The 20,000-nt window shown below is 35.5% G+C and overlaps 1 protein-coding gene across 1 annotated transcript in view; it reads right to left on the reverse strand.

Annotated features, from left to right (window-relative positions):
* Positions 1-18,041, reverse strand: part of LOC135209351 (uncharacterized) — a 37,196-nt gene extending 19,155 nt beyond the window's left edge. Inside the window, exon 1 of the mRNA XM_064242051.1 lies at positions 17,980-18,041. Coding sequence (XP_064098121.1) covers positions 17,980-18,041 — 62 coding nt within the window. The remainder of the gene's footprint in view (positions 1-17,979) is intronic.
* Between the last annotated feature and the right edge of the window lie 1,959 nt (positions 18,042-20,000).

Below are 20,000 nucleotides of genomic sequence, written 5' to 3' on the forward strand. Positions count from 1 at the left end.
ATGGCTTAAATATCTATTTTTGAAAAAGTATTTTAACTTCTCGAAGATAAACTTGATAATTAGGCAATTTTTTTTCTTATTTATATGAGCCACATAGTACCTTAACATCTCTTGGGTAGTTGCAAAGGATGATAGTCCGCGTGTTCCAGTATGGAGTCTCTTTGAGGATTTATTTAGCATTTCATATCACAAAAATACCTCATTTCTTTACATTAACGCCGGTTGATCATATTACATTGCATAGTATACAGCATATCAGTTTAAATTTCTTATCATGTATCACGCAGCTTCCATGTTAAAAATAGAAAATAAAGTCTGAGAATCATTAGCTCATAAGATGTCGGTTTATGATTTTTTTTAATGTTTTGAGAACTATCAATGCATATTTTTTTTTTTTGATTTGGGGTTGGAAGGTGAGGTGGGGAATGATATACACTTGAATTTTTATGTAGTTGACTGTTAATGAAAAGAGTCAGGCATAGAAAAACAAATTTTGTGTGTGTGTGTGTGTGTGTGTGTCACTAGGTGGAAAGCTTGACATGTACGTATTCTGTGCAGATTGTGTCGAAGACCCACAGAGGTTCTGTACAGTTATACTTTAGGATAAGTTATTCTGACCAGGCGTTTTTGTCCATGAAAGATTTTGCATGCTGCTGGGGCATCATAGATATCTCTAAATTTCAGTCATGATATTGGTAGAAAGGCAATTCAGAATGTGGACTTCATGGGCTCTATTAAAAAAATGCAGTTGACTTCAGCAGAAACAAAAGAAAAAAAATCTTATTGGTGGTAAAGTGTGTGTGCAAGTCTATGTCAGTAAAGATAACGTAAAGGGAAAGGATAAATCGGTATACTAATTTTATGTTTGATTAATTATCAAATTTAGCGTAAAGGTTTTGTATTAGTTTTTATTTAACGATTTTCTGAATACAAGTTTAGAATGGGGATGGTGTCGTGGAACATTGAAAACAAAACAGATCTCAAGCTTACGTTTATGAATTCGGCTGTCTGCCATCAAATTTATAAAATAAAAGGGCCGAGGCTTCAAATCCCAACTGTAATTTTAAGGGCTTGAATATTCTGGTTATCTTTGCGAGTGTCAAGACCAGTTTTTAGTTTTTAACTGTAAAAAGCTCTTCCAACACACTTTGAGAAGCATTTGAATTTCTATGTTAAAATAAACTCAAAGCGATCGTTAGATATGAAATTCCTTGCAAGTAATGTAGGTGTCTGACCAGAGTATTACCAAAAAATGTAAGGATCAGTTGTACATTCTGGAAAATTTGACGTAGTTCTCAAATATGTAGCTAACATTTCGTTGTGTTCTGACAAATTGCCATTCGAAATCATTTTAGCTTTTGCTTATGGACCATAAAAAGCAATTTTGGAAATTTCATGATTCAATTGGTGAAGGATATGATATGATGTCCCTCTGCAGTATTTCCAAGGAACAAGAAAAATATTGTTGTTGTGGCGTTGCTGATGACGTTTCGACATCTTTTCACATGAACTGTCTTGAAATTCCAAGTTTTCTTGATAAGGGAAGACGCCATCTTGAAGTAACTATCTTCACATAAGGAGAAGTCATCCAGAAATTCAACAGATCACTAATCGTGACCTCTAAAAGTTGGTTGCCTATATTCTTTTTACATTTCCATTACTAAGCTCCGGAAATTTAAAAACTCTTTCTATGGTAGTATTTTGTATGTGAAATTTAGTGCAAACTTTATTTTTCATTGTTTTATCTTTTCAGTTATAATTCCCTTTGGATGTAACATATTCCTTTGATACGTTGTATGCGATATATATATAATAATATTATATATATATATATATATATATATATATATATATATATATATATGTGTGTGTGTGTGTGTGCATGTGTGTGTGTGTGTGTGTGTTGCTGACCTTTACGTTTACACCCTTTTTTTTTATTTATTTATTTTATTTTATTTTATTTTTTTTTTTTTTTTTGTGGGGGGGGGGGGGTTGTAAGTCCCACCGCGCTTCCTCATAGCTGTTGAAGGTGCTTGTGTGCTAACGGTGCCTGACTTCCTTGGTGGCCACCCATTTAAGCACTGATCGCATCCAGCGTTGCTTAACTCAGCAGATCAAACGACGAGCGCCCATGGAGAACTCTCCTATCGTGCCGCAGATACGTATCGGGGAAAACCCACAGTGCGATGTACATAGCGATATTCGTATTTTTGTTGGGTTTCATTAGTCTTGAAATGAAGCAAACATTTGCTGACGTTAAGTGGGATTAGCGTCGAAACGCAAAGATTGATATATTGCGTGTACTTTCAAAAGCACGGCGCCATGCACTCTATCCACATGCTGGATGGGATCATAATAATGCTATGAGTCCCACCATATCGGGGGGGAGGGGGTGGGGACTGGAAGGGGTGCGATGCAGGAGTAAGAGGAGTGGTGCAAGGGCGTGGGGGTGGGGAGCACCAGGAAAAGGGGGCCCGAGGCTGTAGAGCGAAGGAGAGAGGGAGGGAGGGAGGGAGGGAGGGGGAGAGGGAAATGGGAGAAATTAATTCCAGTGAAAATGGACTCTTTAATAATTCCCGCAGTTAACGAAATGCAGGTGTGAATGCGGAGAGGCAAACCTGGTGATAGGTAAGCATATCAATTCTACCATAAAAGGTTGGCAGAATAAAAAATCAAGTGGAACATTCAATAAAGAGAAAATCTGTTAAAACATAATGGCGGAGAAGTCAATCTGGATTTGCAGTGGGGAGGGGTGTGCAAAAATATATAGAGAGATGCAGAAAGAGATGGATTTGGAGGATTAATCAGCGCTAGTGAAAGGGGGATGATAGGAAAATAGCAAATGAAAAGTTTAAATATCTATGCGAAACCTCCAATCAAATCCATTGGGTGATTATTATCATATATGGCACTATTACGAACAGATGGAAAAGAGGAAGACCGAGGAACCAAAGAGAGAGAGAGAGAGAGAGAGATTGAGAGAAAGAGAGAGAAAAGAGAGCTTGCGCTGACTGACGACGAACAGGAAAGGAAGAGAGAATCGGGGAGATCGAGAGAATTGGACATGGACAGTATGCAGATAGTCCCCAAAAACATTGAAGCAATTCAATATCCTCTTCCTGATTATTGTCATGAATGGGGCGAACAATTAACATATAATGAATGGTTCTGAAAGAGGCGGTGCCGTACTTTTTTAATTCATGTTTGAGTGTCTGTAGAATTCCACGTTTGGAATTTTTCAGAATTCATACGAACCGACGAATTACAGTAATTTGTTTGAAACGTATTTAAATTATTCATTTTTATTTGTTCTTCATTTTGTGTTTTTGATTACTTTTATTTGTTTGCTTTAGTTGCATTGTTACCCATGTGCCTGGTATGTAATTTTGGAACTTTTCAAGGTCGTCTTTTTTGTGTAATCATTTTGTGGTGTGTTTTTTTTATATATTTTGCAATTTCGGTGGCTGGCACGTTGTCCATACAATTCTTGGACCGACAGACGTCCCTTTGTTGCCTTTTGAAAGCTAGTTGTCTACTTTTATCTTATTTCACAGTCATCTGGTTTTCAGATTTCCCCACCGCTGATCATATCCCATTCCTGCTGGAATGTAATAAAGGATCTTGTTTAAATAAACCGCGTTGTCCTTTTTCCCCAGCATAGGGATTTTCCCCAGCGTGGGGAGTAAATTACATGGTTCCTTAATCCCTGCCATTTCCCCAAATAGCTCCGCTGAAAATTGTGACGTGTCCCTCCCTACCTGTTCAGGAGCTGCCGATTTAATGAACTCTTTCCTTTCAGAGGGAGATATCGAGTCATATCCTAATTGCCAGAAAGTTCATATTTTAATTTTGGACGTGCTTCCCGTTTTATGGCATGATCTAGAAACACTTATCTTCTGCTGGCTTATCTTTTGTATTTCAGGATAAGTGTCAATCTCCCTTCGTCATACAGTAAAGGTTGTTTAGCATTTTTATGTTTCGAGAAAACACTCTTTTAGTAAATGCTTGATATCCGTGGAAAAATGACAATTTTAGTTATAAGGCTAGACAGCCTATGATGAGGTGTGTACGTTCTACGTAGAATGTTCTCTTCGAGGAGTATAGTTATTTCAGGTCCAGCTGTAAAAGTCTATGTGTAAATATAGTAAATTTGTAAGCGATAAAAGTGCACACTTATGTAAGCTGTGTATTAAAAAACATTATAAGACAGGAGCTTTCATCTACCTGAACAGTAGACCTCTTGAGCCGTACTGATTTTTCCTTTTTAAAGGTATGTACAAATACATAAAGTCACGAAGGACAGAAAAGACGCTAGAACCGTCTCAAAAGGAGCAAACAACAAAAACAAACTATCCTAATCATGTAGTTCCATCGTTATTCTGTTGTTTGGCCAAAAGACCAGCCGATCGCCGTGGTTGAACTGCTTCATCTGTCTGTTCGGCTGTTCATTCACAGCCTACATAAGTGTGGACTTTTATTATAAACGGCTTGCCTAACACAAGTGACTCAAGAGAAGGGATTGCAACGGACACTGCCATATTCTCACTTTAACTGCCGAATTATCAACGAACCCATCTGCAATAAACTTCCCCAACACTAGACGAATCACAGAACGTTCATAAAAAGTGTGCCAACTCCCTCTTCACACACTGCTCCATTTATCTCCATGTTGCCACGCTTGTACTTCTTAGATATTATTAAACTTCCTTTTGGGTGCCTCTTTCACTCTATACATTAAGCACTTGGTGGGTCTCCTTTACTCCTCTCTCCCTAACTTTCCGAATTATGCACTTTTCACCAACTTGTCATCCTCCATTCTTTCCATTTGACCAGACCATCCTAAGTATGTTTATTCCTTGGAGCGGTGGCTCCAGATATTAACCTGAACAATTCACTTGTCATTAGATTGCTATATTCATATCCTTTCCCAATTTAGCATTAACCCACGATAAAGAAGTAAACACTAGATATATGTTTAACTGATTATATCAGTAGATATTTAGCGGGTTTACCAGAACACTGGCTCAAGTTTAAAGTTGTAGAAACGAATTTTTAACCAGGTTTACTGGCGTATGAAGAATTAAGAGAAAGAGGAATGAGGAGATGGAGATACGTAGAAGTGGTAAAAACGTTAACGTAGGTGAAGAGATGGATTAGAGTGGTTTAAGATGATTTGGTTATGTGGTAAAACTTGGGGATGATGGGATGGTGAAAATCAGGAATCGTTAGCAGGAAGAAGGAAAAGAGGGAGACCGAGGAAGTTCCGGAGCATCCAGGAAACTTAGAGTGCGTGCGAGAGTGAGCTAATTAGTGTAGTGTGCATAAGTTAGTTTAACATGCTGCTGATGGGATTTGTTTTTATGAACCATTAAATTCTATGAAAGTTTTCTTCACTGGGGTCCATCCATGATTCGGCAGTGGAAGTATGTATATATATATATATATATATATATATATATATATATATATATATATATATATATATATAATGTGCCATCTGTCAATTATACAAGCTTTCTTGTAAACTTACATTTCTATTTCTCATCAGTCTGGTAGCAAAGGCCCGTGTGTTGAAAGGTCTAGCAACCACTCCGTTTTTTCACCATTCCCTTCTGGCATTTGCTGGTATTTATACAGTAATCACGTTCCATATCTTCGTGAATGAGTTACACACACACACACACACACACTGCTGCCCAAGACACATCACTTCAGGCGAATCATATGGAAAGGCACCGTACTCAGGTACATTTATTTTACCAACGTTCCACGACTTGTCATCTCGAATTCACATTCTTGGGAATAATTTACCTCCAAAGCGAATTATATCGTCTGTGATAAGAAGTGCACCTAACCTATCCGGAATTCGAACCCATGCCGTCTAAGGGCGAACTATTCCCATGATAATATGAACTACACATGGGGCATATATTGGCAGATGGAGCTGAATTACTTCACTTCCCAAAGCGCCCGGCCATATGACTCAAATTATATGTATTCATTCATTTACTGGTAAGCAATTGAACGTGTGAGATGCTGTGACTAAAATTGATGATGAGAGCAAAAGCAGCAAAAGTGAAATAACATACCTTTAGCTTCTCACTATGTATTGCTAATTCCCTTGGCTTGACCCCCATCAACATTACCATTGCGTCTACTTCGTTCATGGATAATTTAAATCGGCTTTACATATTTAAGGGGAACTCCATATTGGCTGAAGACCTTCCTTAATGTTACTCTGTAGACTTAGTCAAATGTCATCTCGTTAACGACAGACATCACAAGGGGAGTCTTGAATTTCACAGTGTTTGCATAATATCTTTAAGATCTCTAAACGTTTTTTTATCATCAATTCCTATCTCCAATATGTTGAGAATAGGCATACTGAGTATTATCATTACAGCGGACGTGACTATAATGTGTCTTTAGTTACCACATTTAGTTCATCATTGGACGAGTGGTTTGCGTACCCGCCTATGAATCTGGTAGTCTGAGTTCTCTCCCCGCTGCTGACAATGCAGAAGCAGAGGAATTTATTTCTGGTAATTAGACAGTCATTTCTCGATATAATGGGGTTCGGAGCCCACAATAAGCTGTAGGTCCCGTTGCTAAATAACTAATTGGTTCCTAGCCACATAAGAAACAAAAATCTAATCTTTCGGACCAGCCCTAGGGGAGCTGTTAATCAGCTCAGAGGTCTGGTTAAACTAAGATGTACTTAACTTATTTACCACATGTACCTTTCTTTAGTACCATGCTTATGACCTCCATTTCAAATCATTTGGCTTTGTTTTCCTTATTGCATATTTTGCAAAACAGTTTACTAAGTATACGAGGTGTTATTTCCCTTTCAGCTGAAATCATACTTCAGTTATTTCATTATAACCTGGTGTTTTGTTTCTCCTAAGTTTCTTATGATGGATTCTACTTAAATAAAAAAAAATGGGCATTCTTTCATAACCATATTGAGGTCTTCGCCAGCTTCTGATATGTCAGTCAAATTATCCCCCTTATATCTATCTTTAAGTCACGATCTCATTAAAATGTTCCGTCTAGCGTTGTCCTTCTTATTCTGAAGTTACTGACAAACCCTTCTCTTTTTACAGGCATTTCCTTCTTTCTTTTCACTCATGGATATTTCATTAATAATGCTGTAGGCTTTTTCAACACCAGTACCACCCTTTGAATGCTTGACTCTTGTCAACATCGTCAGCCCAAAAGTCCAGATAATCTTTTTTTTATCTATTCTTGATCGTTGGTTAACTTCATGATCAAGACTTGAGTACTTGGCACGCTCTTCACTGCGTTCATCATCCCTTGCAATTCATTTACATACTATAACTTTTACATTTGTTATGTGTGTATGTATATTATATATATATATATATATATATATATATATATATATATATATATATATATATATATAGTTTTATCTTAGATTCAGCCATTGAAGGCTAAAAGAGCATGAAATTTGCTTCTCTTATTCTCATATCTCTAGTTTCAAACACTTAACACAGCACATAGACACTTGCACACATATATAAATATATGTATATATGCACACACACACACACACATATATATATACATATATATATATATATATATATACATATATACATATATACATATATAGAATACCCTTTTCCAGCATTTAATTTCATACCAAAAGTTTCTTTCGGTGTAATTTTGAAATAAATTGTGAGTGAAATAGAAATAGAATGAACGCTTATGCAGTGAATGTGCTTCCGTTTAAACGCTTTTCGAAATTATCGAATTATTTTTCAGATTCGAGTATCAGTAGCAAAGCGGAAATTTTATTTCAGATGAATAATGTCGAGTTCCTACCCAAAATGCAAAGGCTAGGGAGGCAGGCAGAGCAATTTCCTTCTTCGCTTGTGTAATCTCTCTAACTTAGGCATTCTGGTGAATGTTTTAATAGGCATATCCAGTAGACATATGTGTACATAACGCATGAAACTGATAGGGAAATTGTACAATAAACAGTTGTTTAGAGATCGTGTTTTTACCTCGGCTCGTAAATGTGTAGAGCTGGATAGGAAAAATTTTACGTGAAAAATATTTCTGATTGTTGACTCTTCTATTTTCACGTTTATGAAGTGATTACTTGGTAGATAACAATTCATATTGTAATATACTAAACGATTATTTAAATTTATATTAATGTATATATGCTATTCTATGTGTGGTATTGTCTATGAATATTTAAGAGTGCATGTAGATTGGAATAATAACTTCGAAAGTCTTCACTCGGCAAGTCCAATCTATATATATAATATATATAGTACCATACATCATACATACATACTACTACATATATATATGTATTGTATGTATGTATGTATGTATAACTGAATCAAGAAAGTTTGGAACGCGATAAATGCATAAATAAAGGCACTGTAACAATATGATCATTATTTAATCAGTTTTCTTAAGAAAACAAGCTGGTGTTCAAAATTCTTTCCAAGCTAAAGAGAAGGGAATGAAAATTAACCACCATTTAGTGGAAAAGTTTTCTGAAAAGAAAAAAAAAATTCATAACAATTTTAAGATCAGGGTTCCAATTAGGAAGACAAAAGCAATAGCCTTTCGCGAAAAATTTCATAAAACTAGCAAAAATGCCCTAAATACCACAGATTATGTCATAGAAAAAGATACCACAAACGTATTTGATGTGATAATATTGGTGTTCAAGCGCTTTAAGTCATTAAATATTATTGCTCCTGTTCACTAGCCGAATTTCCTCGAGTAGTGTGAATTTTCTGCATCGTACTGTTTACCAGTTTGTTTATCTCTTCATATGTTACACTTTCACCTTATTCTAGAGATAAAATTAGTCTTTGAAAGGTTTTGTAGGATTGATATTTGTCATAGTAATACGTTCGTGGTATATTTTTCTCCGACATAATCTGTGGTATTTAGGGCATTTTTGCTGGTTTTATGAAATATTTCGCGAAAGGCTATTTTCTTTTGTCTTCCTAATTGGAAACCAGATCTGAAAATTCTTATGAATTTTTGTTTTCTTTTCAGAAAATTTTTCCACTAAATAATGGTTAATTTTCATTCCCCTTCTCTTTATCTTGGAAAGAATTATGAACACCAGCTTGCTATCTTAAAAAACTGATTAGATAATGATTATGTTATTACATTAATCCAATGATATAAGAAAACCAGTTTCCCAATCCTTCATTCACAATACCGTTTCAACTTTGTTGGCAAAATAAGAAATGGGACATGTTGTCGTAAAATCTCGTTCTTTGACCACGATCGTGGTCGTATTTGGATTTAGTACAAATGACGCAAGCACCTGGCTATGAGTGATTGAGAAACATGCTGGTCCGGTTTAGCTCTATAGGCATATATATAACTAACCAAGGAAACCACATTTTGGGAAGATGAGTCGTGCCGATGGTGTTAAGCCGACGCAGTCTTTTTCTCAGTAGAATTTACGTTCTTTGCCATCACATTTCTGTATCGTAGGTTGATGATAATTTACACTAGCACTGATATTTAGTAGGAAAACTTACTTACCGAGAGCTGTAAATTTTGTTTTGCCTCGGCAAGTTAGGGTTAAAATATATGTTTTCCAAAAGGCATGCCCTTATTGCTCATTACAATAAACGGAAGCCACTGTTTTCAAGAATTTGTAAATTTGTGAGGATTTATCGACGGCTGCAATGCCTCACTCACTCAAAAAAAAATAATAATAATAATCGAAAGAAACAATAAAACGAAATTTTCAGAGACAAGAACCACACCCCTTCCCTGATCTTAGCGCCTCAGTGGCGTGATCGGTATGGTCTTGGCCTGCCACCTCGGTGGCCGCGAGTTCGATTCCACTGAGGTGTGAGAGATGTGTATTTCTGGTGATAGAAGTTCACTCTCGACGTGGTTCGGAAGTCACGTAAAGCCGTTGGTTCCGTTGCTGAATAACCACTGGTTCCATGCAACATAAAAACTCCATACAAACCAAACCAAAACCTTCCCTGATCTTGGTAAACAGATTCACACGACAATAATAACACTGTCCTCACTTAGAAACTTTGATCCAATTATTGTTTTTCACTGAGATAGGAATGGCAGTAACCACTATATTAAGATATCCCACATAAAAGACTTTAAAATTTGGTATCTGTTGCACTGTCACAATGAATCCACTGGATCGAAATCCTCACATCCTTCCTCATATCACTGTAAAGTTGGGGAACACTCCATCAAAATAACTGTACACGGTTTGGACACCCCCGTATAACCAAGCATGCTTTTAGTATTTTGATGAAGTAATTTGTAAAGTGGCTGACTTATCTTCCGCAATTGGGCACGTCGACATCTGGAACCTTTTGCTTTCAAAACGCGAGCCTAGTGTTAGAAAATGATAGCGAAGAATTGTATCCATAGCAACAAGACTTATTTGTTCAATCTTTTAACTCTCGTCTCTCCTCTTTCTCTACCCCAACTGTCAAAAACGGCTTTCTTACACAAATCGGTTTAGAGTAAGACTGCAGTCAGAGCGGAATCTTTCTAATATAATTGTTATTGGAGTATGGTTTTTCTATTTGCGAATTGAAGTTCCTTATGCTTGAAAATTAATTCTGATTTTCATCCCTTCAGTTGGATTTGTAGTTTTTCTAGTTAGGGAATTATATTATATATTATATATATATATATATATATATATATATATATTATATATACATAGCACACACACACATATATATATATATATATATATATAAACACACACACACACACACATATATATATATATATATATATATATATATATATATAGTATATATATATATATATATATATATATATATATATATATATATATATATGTATACAGCTGTAAGCACGTGATTTTTTCTTATTAGCTGAAGCCATGGGGAAATTTACAATAAAACGACAGAGTTACAAGTACTTTCGTGTGTTTAGATATATACGAAAGCACTTGGCACTCTGTCGTTTCATTTTACACTTTCCTACTACTTCAGCTAATATAGATAGATAGATAGAGAAAGAGAGACAATCTTTTTTGTTTAAATTTTGTTTTTGATGATGGTGTGTTTAATCCATTGCAGTACTCGGCCCGTTACATAGTTTTTTCTTTTTAGCGAATTTGCGTGACGTTGGTTTTCATAAAGAAATGGCAGACAGGGAGATGCATCTTAGCACACATTTGGCACATATAATTCTAATACACTTTAGATTGAACCTTGAAACTCCTGACTTCTGACTTCGTATTTTCCTGCTTGATTCCTGACGATTGTGGTCTTCATTGCTAATTTGTGAGAAAATAACTCCTCCCGTTTCTAGATATAACACTACAAATGTATTTATCGTAGAAAAGAAATATCGAATGGCATTACTTTTTTTTATGGTGGTCTGCACTTTAATATTATAAAGTCGTTCGACTTAGGGTTTTAACACTCATTCAACGTAAGTGAATCTGTACCAGCGTAGCCATATCATTTATGATGATAACCGGCAAATCGACGTATCGAGTTCTATTACATTTTCTTGGGAGATTTGAAGTTATCAGATCTTAAATCTCATATATTCCAGGCAAAACACTAAAATGTCGTTTATTTCCGCTTCAGAATGAAATAGTAGTGTATTCGTCGAATATTTTACTTGCTGAAGTTGATATACGACTAAGTTCATCATAAATGTCATGATTTGGGAAATGTAGGCTAATTATTCACTTCTTATTTAATTGTGGATATTCATTGTCTGGTTATTTGTGGAATATTTAAATTTCATAGGTTTTTGTTGTTGTTGTTAGTAATTTAATATATATTAATTGTTAAGCGTAGTGGAATACTTAATTTGTAACATAATAATGGTATATATATTATATATATATATATATATATATATATACCATTATTATGTTACAAATTAAGTATTCCACTACGCTTAACAATTAATATATATTAAATTACTAACAACAACAACAAAAACCTATGAAATTTAAATATTCCACAAATAACCAGACAATGAATATCCACAATTAAATAAGAAGTGAATAATTAAATAAGAAGTGAAATATATATATAATATATATATATATATATATAATATATATATATGTATATGTGTGTATGCTATCTGGGGATAATTGCAATTCATATAGAAATCAATGTTATTATTTGCAGATTATTATTATTATTTTAGATTTTGAATCAGTCTATATTTCCTATTCTCTTAAAGCAAGCTTCCATTTACTTATTATATCAACGGATTGTTTCTTCTAATATCAGCGGAGTTGTTGGCCCAATCGAGTTTTCTGTACAATGTTGTATGAGCCGTGACCTTGAAGCTTTGGGCCACGGCCCGGTGGTGGACTGTTCTTTAGCGTTGCCAGACGCCCGATTATGGCTATACTTAACCTTAAATAGAATAAAAAGTACTAAGGGTAGAGGGCTGCAATTTGGTACGTTTATTGATTTGAGGGAAGATGACCAACATACCAATTTGCAGCCTTGCAGCCTTAGTCATTTTTAAGATATGAGGGCGGACAGAAAAAGTGTGAACGGACAGACAAAGCCATCGCAATAGCTTTGATTTAGGGAGAAATTGTACTGTGTAAGTCAATTTGTAATTTCGTTCCGAGGAAATCGTCCGTCGACTATAATAAGTAAATGGAAAGAAACTTTAATAATGTTACCTTATTCCTGAGAAGCTTGCCTGAAGAGAAAAAGACGTAGTATGGACTGATTCAAAGTCTAATAAACAGTTAGCCTCTGCAGATAATACAATTAACTCCAATAGGGATTGCACACACATATACATACATACATATATACATGTATGTATGCATAATTATATATACATATGTATATATATGTTTGTATGTATGTGTTATATATATATATATACAGTATATATATATATATATATATATATATATATATATATATATATACATACATGTATGTGTATGTATACTGGTACAGCACCCCCACAGGACGTTAGTGATCAGAAATGAAAAGCTTCTCGAGGTCACCTCTTTTTCTGTCGCTTCCGTGAGACAGTATTAAATTCCCTATACGAAGTGGTAGGTAATCAAAACTTTCATATTCCCAGAATCAGGTTTCTCTGGCATATCCAGACTCCAAGATTCTAGAATGCTAAGAACATTGTTAGTTGTGAGTTTTCCAGTATAAGTGCCTAGGTACATAGTTTCACACCTTTGTCTTTAGGATGATAAATCTTGATTGGTTCTTGTGCTTCGGCAATATTGACTTTATTATACCAAAGACTGGCAGGTTTTACAATTTTGCTGGGGGGTTCCTCTTGTCGTAGTTCAAACTTTGGCTTCCAAAAAACCAATAATGTCATGTTGAAAAGTTGACCATTTGGGCTCTTGGAATTATTTTTAATTTCTCCGAAAAAGTGTTATCTTCTCGTATTCACCAATTCTCAAGTTATTTCAGTGTTCTGACCATATTTTTATTTTTGTTATGCCTGTAGTCAGTATGTTTTGGTCGCTGGAGTTCTTCGTAAGTCTCCCTGCAGTTGGGTTATAGGGATGTGAGATGGATAATTTGATGAAAACAGTAGTTTAATCGAAGTGAAAGTTATAACGTCGAAATTTAAGTCTTTTTCGGGATTTGTACTTGAGGGATTTTATTACCACGCGAAAGTAAATAAGCCTCTCGTTGATCATAGTATTTGGACAAGTTAATTCTGGAACCATATTGGATGTATTTATTCTGAAACCATAATTGTGTAGATATGATTTTAGCCTTAAAACGAAGCATAGTGTCTTTGATAAAGTTCAGGGACGATGAAAAAAACCATACATATATAATTCGTCAGTGACTACGATATTTTTATAAGCCCTGATCGGATGATGAATTTTGAGTTGCATTGTACATTGACTTCCTCACTTGATGAGATTTTCCATTACAAGCTCGTTCCCCTTCCCCTCCCTCCTACTTTTCTCAGCAAATGCTTTTCTCCATCCCAGGAATAAACGGATTGGCTACACATTTACCGGGATTTCCTGGGGTTGCCTTCCTGTCATGGAGTTCTGAGTTATCAGACTGTAAAGGTAAGTCATTTACCTCAGTTTTAGGCTTTAAAATGCGTTGATGGTGTTATATGTTTGGTGGATTTACTATGATCTATACTAACGCACACGGAAATGTATTTATGTATATGTACCGTGTATGCGATTATAGTATCTGGGTTGGATGAGTGACGTTTGTATTTAAATGGACCGATTCCTTCTTTTTTTATTTAAAAAATTTTTTTCCAATGTCGATGTATATAGGACATGGGTTTGGTTGTACCTTGTTCATTCTGTAATGTCTACAATTGTACATAGGTTAATCGTGCCCATACCTTCAAAGTTATTGCCCAAATCAAAAGCTTGGCTCTTGTTTTTTGTTGTTCTTATATATGATGAGACGTGTTTGTACCACATTTGACTTTGCTCGTGTTTGTTGTGATTGTTACATAAAGGGGCCCACTTGAAATAGGCAAAGAACACAGAATCACATATTTTGTTTATTTATTTTTTCGATAAGTAATAACTGTGTTTTATTTCTTCACCGCCCTTGTAAGGAGTTTACCCTCATCTCCGTCCGTCCTATAAGCATATTTAAGAGGCAGAGATGTAGCTTCTTTTGGCTTCAAAACCCACTCATTTTCCTCTTCTATTTTTCTTTTCTTTCTTTATGCAGGGGTAAACTGGGTATTGGGTCGACCTTTCCGTTTGCATTGCACATAAAAAAAAAACTTGAAAAACAAAAACGCTTGTTGGCCACAAATTGCAGTGCTGTCAGATTGTTTCCATTTTTTGTTTTTCCCCTTTAAAGCAACAGGCTTTCCTTGAGTCCTTAATTCAATTTGTTTATCTACTAGAACCAAATCTCCATGATAAAGGAAAGGTTATTGAAAATAGGAAAAAACTCGTAACAAAAGCAGAGAAAATGTTTTATAATCTCGGAAACCAAGCATTGCTGCAAGATGGTGAAGTCTGTTCCCACTGCCATCACTGTGATAATATCGAACACAGGACTGACCAGATTCGTAATTTGTTGAGACAAAATATTAAAAAAGGGCGAATTATCCTCCGGACTTCCAAAACATGGCTGTTAGCCACAGCCGTCCCTACTCATCTATTAATATGCTGTGTCTTTACTTTGATAATCAAGCTGCTGTGGTTCAGATGTCGGTCACCCCTTCCCCACCTCGAAGAGACCCGAGTTCATACATATATATATGAATAAATCTACCAGTGGTGATTGGTCTTAATGAGGGCGAGGGCGTGGCTTCGGTTCGTATCTCGTCGCGTATTGGTTAAAACGTTTTACCCTCTGGTTTTCATTAATTAAGAGTGATATTCGTTTTTTTTAGCTTACTAGGAATATTTCAATTATTGGAATGAGATTGCCAGTGATTCTTCTTATGGAATTAGGGGGACAGAGGTTAAAATGAAAATGAACGTACGGCGGGATTATTTGTGTAAAGAATAATAGAATGGTCGTAATGGCACTAAAAAGTCCCGTCAGTCGTTAAGTATTTTGCTTATCCTTTTGGACTGTAATTTCATTTCGTACGCGTCGTTATTAAAGTTTAGGTTTCTCTCTCTCTCTCTCTCTCTCTCTCTCTCTCTCTCTCTCCTCTCTCCTCTCTCTCTCTCTCTCTCTCTCTCTCTCTCTCTCTCTCTCTCTCTCTCTCTCTCTCTCTCAGGTTTCGGAAAGAACAAATGCGGGTTGTTTAAGCAAATGAAATAGGACTCTGTATTACCCAGAAATCTTTTCGGAAAGCCTTTGCAAAGATATCACGGCAGATGCGGTTGGATGAGGGAGAAAGATATTTTGTGATTTTCCTGTACAGTCTTTGTATTTCGTGGTTGATGAATTAAATAATTTAACCTGTTTTCTTAGAAAGATTCACCATGTTATTTTAGTTGTCAATAAAAGAAAAACAGCTCGCTTGTAACCTCTCCTTTCTCGATAGCGGTGAGAAATTTTGCCTTGCTTCAGAGATCACTCGTCATGAATGAGACTAGGAGATTTGATCATAGGGTTTGCAAAGTCATTCTTAAAATAAAAGTCTGCTCATAATGAGACAATGCTGCCGGTTGAATGGGCATTTTTTAAAAACGTCCCTACACACTAACATTATACACACAATAATATGTATATACTGTTTAACAATACAATGGGGCTTTCCCCTCGTGTCCTCGCCCTGTGACCTGTGATTGACTGTTACTGCAGAGGTGTAGGTCACATAATGTCATGGCTGTCATAGGAAGCGCTTTGTATACCATTGATCTATGATTTAAGGCGGAGGAAGGTATCAGCAGATGTGAAAAAAGCTTAAAGGTGAGTTTGTCCAAGGAAGAAAGAGTCGAGTTGTATATTGAAATGGACCTTCGTTGTTAAAAGCTTGTAAACAAAAATTAATTTTCATTTGGCGTAAGGAATGGTAGAAGACTGAACTGCAAATGTGAGGACGATGTAATGAAAACATTGTAGATACAAGGGTATATTTAAGCATTCCAAAGAGAATTGGGTCCCTTGGAAGAAAGGTTGTGTAACCCGGAAGGATAGGGAGACTATAAGTTTCAGAAAAGTTATAGAACATTTGGAAAGGTAGTTGTATATTATCCAAGAAACACGTTCAGTGTAAAGCAGAGTACATAGTTCTCTGCAGGTGATGTGGGTGAAATTTCAAAGCACTGCTTTTGAGTCGTCATTTCATGCTTCCGAAGTGGCTAATTAGTTTTTTCGGGTTAAGACCAACTTTTAAGCATAACAGTACACTCATTTCTAAAACGATAGATCTAAAGGCTGAGTGATAACAGGATTTTGAAAAGAGTTACAAAGCTTGGTATTAAAATGAAAAAAAGCTGTAACTGAATTGACCCATCCAAGACATTATTATTTCCAGCTATTAAATGTGGGAAGGGAAGGCCTGGAACGTTCTACGAGACCGCCTGAGTGGATGGGTTTCTATGTGTCAAGTGGAACAGTCGCTGAAAGGATAAAATATAAATAAAAGCCCAGAAGGTACTTTTGATTCAGAGAGCAATATGTTCAAGAATAGAGGTAATGGTAGTCATTTGTCATATGTATTGCCTTTGATTCTGTCCCATCGAAGAGATAAACAGGCAGAGCTTAAAGTGCCTCAAATGTGTGTGTGTGTGTGTTTGTGTGTGTGCGCGCGCGCGCGCGCGAGAGAGAGAGAGAGAGAGAGAGAGAGAGAGAGACGAGAGAGGAGAGAGAGAGAGAGAGAGAGAGAGAGGAGAGAGAGAGAGAGAGAGATGTTCCTCACAGAAACAGTAAAAGCCAAGATTGTAATGACTAGTACGGAGGAAAGAAGTTTCAACTTTTAAATAGAACTAATAAGTTTTAATGTTTCAGAATGTTCTTAAAGGGAGGCGGGGTTGGGTAATAAATCTTCCACCAACGGACCTTGAGGAGTTGAACTGATGAAGAGAGAAATGGGTACTATCTATGTCTTAGTTGCATTGGACTTTGTTCATTTTTGGGATCCTCATTCTAATTTGCCAACAAAATCAAATTAGGACGATTTTATGAAGATTATAATGAGATTAAGAGCAAACAGAGACGACAATTGAAGGTAATAGAAGAAACAATTTTACTTGAACAAGGTCGTTATCAGATGTAATTGAAGAATGCTGCAGACTGTTGGCGAATTATTATTAAGAAATTTAATGTTTAGCAGCATGAAGTTAAATTTAAATGAAGTAAATATATGGCATATCACTTGGAAAAGTACAAGATGAATCCTTCGTACCACGTCAAAATACAGCCCGAGTTCACTTTTGCTGTTTTGCATATTAGTCGTTATGTTAATTACGGTTTAGTTTTGAATTACCTTAATAAATTAATATTAATTGAGGATCTTTGGCACGAATTCCACGCTTTCCTACCCCCCACAATGAGTTAATTTGAGTGGGTCTAGTACCTCTTTAACATAACCTGATTACCAACAGCTTTCGCCACGGTCAGGATACCAGAGAAGAGCATTATGTTAGTAATCTGATCATCTTATTATAATTTATTTTGCGTAATGCGAAGTTGAACTTAGAGAGAATACAAATGATAATTCAACGGAAAGGAATGATAAGGAATGCCATTTCTTCTCTAAAAGAAAAGTTTTCGATAATAAATTTGGCTCTTCTCTCTTTTCTTTTGTCGCCTAGTTTATAAAGTATAACAACAATAAAAAAGGGGTGTTGGTTGGGCGGGGGGAGGGGGCTCCCGTCGAAGATACTCAACTATGAAAAGTTATAGATTCATGAGAACTGTTTCTTTCACGTAGTTTTCGCTTACATCGCAAACACTCTGCATGTGTGTCTGTTGCGTGCATTATATACATTTCGGAATTTGGGGTATGCATAGTGAATAAGGCAGAGGAAAATAATTATTTGAATTTAAATTTGATTGTTGAATATGCAATGTGGCAATCGACATTAGTTGGTCGTCCTAAGCCCAAGCAAGTTGGATCGGATTTGGAGGCTGGAAACGTGTAGCATAAATATAAAGATCTACGTATAATAAGTGAAATGAGAGAAGGTCACTGCATTTAAACCAGCAGGTAACATTATGCTTAGTGCATCATCGAGGGAATTGAATTGCACATGAAGGTATTTAACAATCAAATGTTCTTGCTTTATTCCCCTGGGCCCCAGGACATCACTTGCATCAAGTTGTTTAACCAAAGATTATCTTTCATCGGCGGACGTTTTCACTCTGGCCTTTCAGAATTTCTCTTGAGGGACTGGGTTGGTTGACATTGGTCGTAAAAATGTCGATATTATTGTGGTTGCTCGAATGCTGAATAAATGCTCCGCTACATCAGCATGATCAGAATAACCTTTGCCTCGAGATTTTATAGGCATTTCATTGCAAACTTTAAAGGGATTCGTCCTGCAGCTTCATTGAGCTTACAAGGCATTGTCCTTACGTTGAACGCTTGAAGATTATATTCACTTTGCTTTTGTAACAATCAGAGATATGGAAGCCGATTAACTCTTTTCTTTGACTATTTCAGTGTCTCTGCTAAGAATACACTATTTAAATTGTCCGCGCACATACATACACACACATACACCATATAATATTATATATATAATATTTATAAATATATAATATATAATATATAGTATACATACACACACATACCATATATATATATATATATATATATATATATATATATATATATATATATATATATACACGCTGCTTCCCTTACTACAGTCGTAGTATTTTATATTTTATATTATTTTTGCTACTAATCATATTTTCATTCTGTTTTACTACTGAGTTAATGGAACGACCATGTGTAGTAAAGTGACCATAATTAGATCCATTGTAAATATACACAAAAGTCCTGGGAGATAGCATTCTCTTCTATCAAGCGAGAGGATCTAGTTCCGAATCCTGGGCAGTATGGGCGAATGGTCACATAAGTAGACAGCAGCTGTTGATGGTCTACCACACGAGTAGAAAAAGGTGTCTTTAGCTACTTCACTCCAAAGCCTTCACGTGAAACGTAACGTTATTGCTCACTAGCACCACTCTTTTTAAAAAGGGAAACTAATTTGAATTTATAATATATATATATATATATATATATATATATATATATATATATATATATATAGAGGTTGCTGGCACCAGAATAAGTAAACCATACAATTCTAAGCAAGTGTGTTGTGGTGAAGTTGTCATCCCACAGCTTTAGCCAAAGCAAGCGCGATATATATATATATAGATATATATAGATATATATATATATACCTATATAATATAGATATATATATACTATATATATATGATAATATATATATATAATATATATATATAACTATATATGTGTGTGTGTGTGTGTGTGTGTGTATTATATATATATATATATATATATATATATATATATATATATATTTATATATTTATATATATATATATATATATATATAT

This window comes from Macrobrachium nipponense, chromosome 11 (assembly GCF_015104395.2).
Source record: "Macrobrachium nipponense isolate FS-2020 chromosome 11, ASM1510439v2, whole genome shotgun sequence".
NCBI lineage: Eukaryota > Metazoa > Arthropoda > Malacostraca > Decapoda > Palaemonidae > Macrobrachium > Macrobrachium nipponense.